Raw genomic sequence first — 8,810 nt, forward strand, 5'->3', positions numbered from 1 at the left:
TATTTTTTTTATCAAAATTTAAAATATATTAATGTAATATAGTTTTAAAATTTTGAAATTAATAATCCTATAATAATATTTATGTATGTGTATATATATATATAAATAATTCTGTGATCTTAATTATATGTTAAGAAATTAATTATAAAGAATACAATAGTATATATATAATTATTTAAATTAAAATTAATTATTTTAAAAAAATATTAAAAAAATTGCGAATTTGGCAGGGCCATACATGATCTATAGGAAATTCAAATAGAAATTGATCTCCTTCCAACATATAATTATATTTATATTAATAATAAATAATTTATATTATAATACAAAATTATTTTTAACTATTGATAATCTTTTTCAAAAATAAATATAAAAATAATATATTCAAAGAGATAAGAAATTAAAAGATACTGAAATAAATATGAAAATAATATATTAAAAAGGTAAGATCTTAGTCAATATTAAAGTGTATATAAAAATAACACACAAAAGGATAATATCTTAACTGTTGAAGTTAAAATAAATATTTTATTTGAATATTCACACATATATAATAAATCATTCATTTAATATTAAAAATATACAAAAAGTATTTTCACATTAGAAAAATAAAGTTTATGCTTCGATGATTAAATAGTATTAAGATGAAATGAATGAATGTGAAAGAAGATAGGGAGATGAACGTTTAACAAAAAAAATATGTTTTAATTTATATACAGAGATTTAAATTATCCACTACCAGTAGAGACGATTCACGTTGGGGCTTAGGGGAGTCATCGCCCCTGATATTTTTAAAGTTTATAATTTATAATATGTATAATATTCTATTATTAAAGTAAATATTTTATTTGGGAGTTTAATTATATATAAAATGACATTTAAGCATCATTTTTTGTATTTTCAAAAAAAATTTATTGCTTTATAATTTTTTCAAAGATAATAATTATTTTATTCTTTTCTTTATATTCTTTATTGCGAATATAATTATACTTTTTCTTTTCTTAACAAATTTGAATATAATTTATTTTTACTTTTTAATTGTCTTTTTCAATTTTTTTTTTACACAAATAATATTATTTAATTTTTTTTTACCCAAATAGCAACTGTGCAAATTTATTTTCCCAACTAGTACCATTTGCTATTCACGTTCAAAACGGACCATTCTGGATTAAAAAACAATACATGACAAACGGATCAGAACGGACCGTTCCAAAATCAAAATTAGCACATCAAAAGTGAAACTAGAACGGGCCGTTTTGCATCCAGAATGGGCCGTTATGGCCTATAAATAAAAAAAATTTGGTTTGATTTTCACTTATCAAATACCAAAACTCAGAGACTACCATTAAGTGATTAAATTTATTGAATATTAACATTATAAATACAACTAAATAAATTTATTAAAATTCATTACAACAATAAAAATAAATGGTGGCGGAAACTGAATTCATAACCAATATTTAGATATGTCTTCCTAGTGTGACCAGGGGTGTGACAATAGGAACAATATTTACACGATTATGTCTCTAATGTCCATCTCTATTCTAATCCTGCTAGACTTTGACCGACCCTTAAAAGTTCTCTTGAGTTCTGAATTTGGCCACAAAGTTGAAAGATACGCAACATCCAAGAGAAGTTTGACCTGCCGGGAGATTTATAGTAAGACTAAATGAAATGTGGTATGATTGCGGCAAGTTCCTGAAAGGTATACGAATGACAGTTTGGAGAGCTTCGACATGAAGATTATTGGCCTACTTACACTGATCCAACTTTGTGGCCAAATCCAGAACTCAAGCGAACTTTCAAGGGTCGGCCAAAGTCCAGCAGGATTAAAACAGAGATGAACATTAGAGAACAACATAATCAGTTTCTGCCACCATTGATCTTTATTGTTGTATTGAATTTTAATAAATTTATTTAGATATATTTATAATGTTAATATTCTATAAATTAAATTATTTGATGTTAGTTTCTGAGGTTTGGTATTTGATAAGTGAAAATCAAACAATTTTTTTTTTATTTATAGGCTAGAATGGCCCGTTCCGGATGCAGAACGGGCCGTTCTAGTTTCACTTTTTATGTGCTAATTTTGATTTTGGAATGACCCGTTCTGATCCGTTTTTCATGTGTTATTTTTTAATCCGGAATGATCCGTTCTAATTTCAGAACGGCCCACTTCGAACGTAAACAGTAAATGGTACTAGTTGGGAAAATAAATTTGCACAGTTGCTATTTGGGTAAAAAAATTTTAAAATAGTATTATTTGAGTAAAAACTCGTCTTTTTCTTATTACTTTTATTATCATTTTAAAAACTATAAAAGATTGCATTTCTTTATATTTAATTGATTATAATTAATTTTAAAATTGAAAAATTATTTAATATTTTTTCAATAAAGCAAACTTGCAAACTTTATAAGAAATTGACGACTTAAGCTTTTAAATATATATAGCAACAAATATTTACTTTTCTTAGCACTATATTTTGTATATTTTCTTTATTTTTTCCCTTGTATCATTTTTTTTAATACTTTGTTTGTAAAGGTTCGCTGTGTTTCTACCTTAAATGCATATTATTTTGTAAATTATAGAATAAAATAATTAATAGTACATAATATATATTATTGCTATAAAAAATAATACAACAAATAATTAATATGCTATTTTATATTTTGGTATATAGTTAATAAATTTTTTCAATTAAAACTGTTGTTATAGATCTCATTTTTATTATAAACTCATACATTTATCGAACGAATTTAATTTTTTATAGTTGGCTATTATTTTTTTCCTAGGACATCCTGAACCTGAAGCCCAAATCCGTTTTGCCAACAGTTGAGAACTGTTCATCGTCTTGAACATATACTATAAGCAACCACCCCACTACTCTAATCTCATGCCAAAACCACATTTTGAAGTGCGAAAAACTGAAAACACAATTCAAACACTATGTTCGTTTCTTTCTTCGCGCGCAATTAATATCGGTTATGAAACACGCCAATATAATTTGATTTATTGTCTATGATGACAACAACAGTTTTGAAATTTCAATTGTAATTAGGATTAATGTGATCGATCTTTCTGATATTAATTTGTGGATCAAAGTATATATGAATTAGTTTTAACAGTTAGATAAGATAAAACGCGTCTTTATCAATTGTGACTATAAAAGTATATACACAAGCATTGATTCATGGCCATCAACACTAATTTCTTTATCTCAAATTTCTTGTAGCTCTGACGTACGTGATGGGTTCTTCCTCCGGTGAAAACATGTTGGTCTTGTTTGTGACGTTGTTGACAGCAATGATCGTCCGTGGCAGCACAGAAACAGAGGCATGCAAATGCAATTCATACAGTTTTCCCAACAACGTTAAGTATGCAGCATGCAAGGACTTGGCAGTGCTTGAATCTTCACTGCATTGGAACTACCACCCATCATCAGGCACCGTTGATGTTGCATTCAATAAGGCCAACGCTAAGGACTCAAGTTGGATTGCATGGGCCATCAACCCCACATCCAAAGGAATGGTGGGCTCGCAAGCATTCGTCGCTCTTTATAACTCAGATGGGAGCATCAAAGCCTATACATCACCAATAACAAGCTATGCCACTCTCTTAAAAGAGGGTCTTCTCACCTTTCCTGTTTACACTGTTTCTGCCTCCTACGCCAATGGCCACCTCATCATCTTTGCCACTTTCCAACTTCCCTCCAACACCACTTTGCTCAATCATGCATGGCAACATGGCCTCCTTTCAGATCATGCCACTCTCTTGCCACACTCTTTTTCATCACCTAACCTTCACTCTTTTGGAACCCTAGATTTTCTATCTGGCAAGGTTGCTGAAACCGGTGGAAACATGAACTCAAGAACCACATTCAGAAACGTAAGTATATATAGATGCACGTACTTTATAATTAATATTATCTCATTTTACCAATTTGTCTTCTGTACATGTATTAATTATTAGGTCGTTTAGAGTTTTAATAATATAGAATGCATGACTAACTATTATACTAACACATAGGTTGTGATTATTTTGTTCAGGTCCATGGAACTTTGAATACCATAAGCTGGGGAATAATGATGCCGATTGGGGTAATAATGGGTCGGTACTTGAAGGTGTTTGATGGTTTGGGAGGCACTTGGTTTCAGCTGCATAGAGCATGTCAATCACTCGCATTATTGATTGGCATTGCTGGCTTTGGAAGTGGTTTGTATATGGGAAATCATTATGGCCTTCATCACACTCCTCACCGATGCGTTGGAATAACTCTAATGTGTCTTGCATTTGCTCAAGTTTGTGTTGCTGTGTGTTTGAGGCCTAAGAAGGATCACAAGTACAGAATGGTTTGGAATGTTTTTCACTATGTAGTGGGTTATGCAACTATTGCCCTTGCCATATGGAACGTTCTCAAAGGTTTTGACATTCTCGACGCTAATAAGATTTGGAAAAAGACCTATGTGGGCATAATCTTATCCTTAGCTGCAATTGCTATAATAATGGAGATCATTACTTGGATTTGGGTCTGCAACAAAAACAGGCTCCAGAAGTCAGAGATGCAAGTTCACTCTACCCAACAACAACCATAGGCCATAGGATTCTTATTTCTACGTATTGTAAATTTTCTTCTTCTTGTTATAGTTTAAAACTTTGTCAAAATGCTTTCATTAATTAATGAAGTTTATAGGTTAGTGAATTCACTCCTCACTCGTCTAAAGTTTGGTTATATATTATATTCGTTTTATGTTGCATTTGAAATATTCCATTTATTTTGATATTAATATAATAATTACATCATTCTTTAATTATATTCATTGTCATGATAAACTTCATTTGTAAAACATATATAAAAATCCAACACTAAATACAATTTATACAATTTCTATGAAATTGGAATCAAGCCAATCTTTTATAATTTTGTTTAATTTGATTTTGGGGATTTTAAATTTTATTTAAAAAAAAACTAAAAAATAAAATATCATTATATTTGTTTAAGAACCGTGTGTCAAAAATAAAATTAAAAGGATAGAAATACTAAAAAATTTCAACGTATTTAGTTCTGGAATTATCTTGTTATTTTATTAAAAAAAATTATTTAATATAATTTTAGTTATCATATTAAATATTTTTTTCTTACATATATCATTTGTCACTTAAAATAAAATTATTTTAAAATATGATAAATAATTCATAATTTTTCATTCTAAAATTCATTTTAGTAAATCATAATTTTATACAATAAATTTTAAATTAAATATATTATAATATATATTTAGGGAAAAAACCTTCTAGTAATTTATAATTTAATAATTTATAATTTTATAAAAATAAAAATCTTTTACGTTACGTATCAATTTAATTTGTATATCTACATTATGCATTTGAAAAAAAATTAATATGAATATATTTTTATATTAGTATAATAGATAATTATATCATTCTTTAATTGTTATAAAAATAATCAAATATTTTTTTTTGTAGAAAGATGGGGTTAAGAGCTCAAACTAAAAACTACGATAGAAACAAGCTGAATTATCAGCAAATAAAAGAATGTAAATCTTAGTTAGGGCCATTCAAATATATGAAACCCATCAGTAACGTTAAAAGTATGATTTGTCATAGAATCAACAACTTGATTTGTTTCCCTGAACATCACTTTAGCTTCCTGTTCATATCAGGGATCTCAACAATAGAGTTGACCAGAGTTATATAGCTATAAGATACATTCCATCCTTCATTTAGGAATTTAAGTGTAAGGGATGAGTCAGATTCTATAATAACAAATTTGATGCCTATTCACATAAATAAAATATTATAAAAAAAAAAAATCTTGTGAAAAGCACGGGTAAATCCACTAATTTTATAGAAATGAGACATAATTTAGGAAATTAATGATAAATTGATTTATTTATAAATCACATTAAACTAGGAAATTGACCACTCTCAATAAATCACCTTACAAATTCTTAATATTTTTTTCATTTTTTGATTTCACATCAGTATTTTAAAATTTTATCTTAAACTAATCTGTCTTAGTTGAGAGATAAGTGAAATTTAATCAAAAGTTATTTCTATAAAAAATCGAATTCAACGATATGAGTTTGATTTCAGCACATTAATCAATATATAGTGTTTAGTTCTTTGGTTATTACCGATAGATTGATAATAATTTTGGAAATTGATGATAGATTGATTTATTGATATTTCATAATTGATTCAAGAAAGTAATATATATTTTTTTGGTATATTTATGAATGATTCATATAAAATACGATATTATATCATACCTATTACTATATTTGTATATATTTTAGGAAATATTATTTTGACGATTTAGTTTCTTCTAATAATACCCTTTATTTTTATTTTTTTTGCATTTTTGAGACTGTTGAACTGCAACCTACTCCATTAATTCTTAATGCATTGATTACACGTGAACTGTAACCTACTGTATTTAATTATATTTGTCCATGAATTAATGGTTATAGTTGTCCCTTTTTTTGTTTTTTTTATAGTATTTTGTTGGGAACATATTGCTCTTATAAATGCACATTAACTTTATATGGGTAGTTGGAAAAAAAATAGGTAGACATTAAAAATAAATACACACATTGTTTAGTAAACATGTATTAAATATCAAGGATAAAAATGGAGAAAAAAAATTAATAAGTCATTGATTTTAGTAAAATCACAATGAAAAGAAAACAACAAATTCTGACAAAACAACTATGAAAAAAAATGGAGGGAGTAAATGTAACGCCTAGTCATATTAATGTTAATCACATATACGTATATATATAAATAATATTTCTAGCTAGAAAACACATGTATAGTAATAATATTATATATCATACCATACCATAAATATTTACTACTACGTGCGTAGTTGCTTGCTTTTACATATATACTACATATTATTGGAAATATTTACAATAGGTGCCTATTTACATAACCTAGTTTCTTTTTCTACTTCTAATTATAATATTTACATGGGTGGTTGAAACAAATTTACAATTGGGTTCACATGGTTAGCGGACGGTAAAAAGAAAGTAACTATTATGGGGCCGTCAATCACTGTAGGGACTTCTTGGTTTAGAGAGAAGGTAAAACTCGACACCGCCACTCCATTAAATGTGACTGCGTTTGCTACTGCATCTACACTTCATGTAGTCCCAGAAAATACTGCAGAAATTACTGAAGGAAAAGAGGATGAAATTGCTGGAACATCCATCTCTATTTATTTAATTATTTTTATGATTATATTACACAAGAAACATAAGGAGTGAAAATAATTCAAATAAATATTTTTAATCACATAATATGCGTAGCAATAATTACTACCAAAAAAAATAAAATAATATATTAATGATGATTAACATTAAAATTTGAATTATATTTGTAGTGACTAGTCAGGATAAATGAGCATCATCATAATATCAACCAATAAAAGGATATTTCACCTTAACCAACAATAGGATATTTCACCTTCATTTCTTACTCATTTAAATCCCCAAGGTCAAACCTCCAGCTACAAATAATTCAAATTTTATCTTCTATGGCCATAGAATAATATTTATCTTTAAAACGAGTCAAAAATAATTTAACAAAAATTATATTATAATCAATCATAAAAATAATCACGCTAAATAAATTTGAGAATTTATCATTATTTAAGCTTTAATTAAATAACATATACGTATATAAAGTATTTTAAGAACATCAATTAATTAAATGACAATGATAATCATTATAAAACAATATAAAATATGAACATATTAATAATTATTATGGATAACAATAATCATAGGTTAAGCAAATAAATGAGGTTAGGGACACCTCACTAGATAAATGTACAAAGAAAATAACATAAATAAATAAACATAGTAGTAGATAAAATTTTAAGGAACAAAGTTCTCCTCCCCTTTACCTTGGAATGTAGATTTATCAAGACTTTATTTTCTCACTTCGCTACTTTCTCTTTTTTCTCTCTTCTCTTCCTTCTCTCTTTCTCTCTTCTTTTTTTTTTTCTACTTCCGTTACTTTGTGCCTCTCAATTTACTGCAATTGAGGCCTATTTATAGGTAAATGAGAGCTCACATAGTTCATTGATTTGAGATAACATTCTTATCCTCGTAATAATTTAGTGTACTTACAACTTATCTAACATGTATCCCTATATACGTAATCAGATGAGGTAATTCTTATCTCTGTGCTGCTCACTGTAAATTCTTTAATTCCTTATCTCTGTGCCATTTCTATGCTGCTCACTGTAAATTCTTTAATTCCTTATCTTTGTGCCACATAAATGCTCCCGTTACTATGCCACGTAATGCTCACGGAATTTGCACAGCACATTATTGAACTTGCACATCACATTATTGGTAGTCACATAACTTAACATTACGTTTCTCTTTTTTTTTTTTTTTTTTTTTTTTTCCGTTATATAAATAGTTATATAAATAGCATTGAAATAGCATTGAAATCCGCTGCACATTCCCAATTATAACTTGTAGCACATTCCTTTTTTTCCTAATAAATTATTGCAAATATATATATACGTTATATACATAGCTTTGAAATTCGCTGTACATTCCCAATCATTGCATATATATATATATAGGATACGTATATATATATATATATATATATATATATATATTTAGTTTACTAAATATAAATAAAAATAGCCTACTAGTATCTACCTATTCATTTTAAATATACAAACTAAAATTTTAAGAGTTTGATTTAAAATAATAATAATAATAACAAAATTATAAATATTAGATGATTCTATTTTATTATTTAG

At 27.2% G+C, this 8,810-nt stretch overlaps 1 protein-coding gene across 1 annotated transcript; it reads left to right on the forward strand.

The window, feature by feature from the left end:
• The first annotated feature begins 1,427 nt into the window (after positions 1-1,427).
• LOC109788150 (cytochrome b561 and DOMON domain-containing protein At5g47530) lies at positions 1,428-4,704 on the forward strand. The gene is made up of 2 exons (XM_020346815.2): positions 1,428-3,886; positions 4,048-4,704. Exons 1-2 carry the CDS (start codon positions 3,248-3,250, stop codon positions 4,591-4,593), a joined length of 1,185 nt encoding a protein of 394 aa, XP_020202404.2. The 5' UTR covers positions 1,428-3,247; the 3' UTR covers positions 4,594-4,704.
• The last annotated feature ends 4,106 nt before the right edge of the window (positions 4,705-8,810 follow it).

Source organism: Cajanus cajan, chromosome 2, assembly GCF_000230855.2.
Source record: "Cajanus cajan strain Asha chromosome 2, NIPB_CcT2T_4, whole genome shotgun sequence".
Lineage (NCBI taxonomy): Eukaryota > Viridiplantae > Streptophyta > Magnoliopsida > Fabales > Fabaceae > Cajanus > Cajanus cajan.

Bases quoted from the DNA above. Each gene is read 5' to 3' on its own strand.
- LOC109788150 (XM_020346815.2), top strand. From the start codon at position 3,248: ATGGGTTCTTCCTCCGGTGAAAACATGTTGGTCTTGTTTGTGACGTTG. The intron at 3,887-4,047 runs GTAAGTATATAT...TATTTTGTTCAG, and splicing joins CAAGAACCACATTCAGAAAC to GTCCATGGAACTTTGAATAC.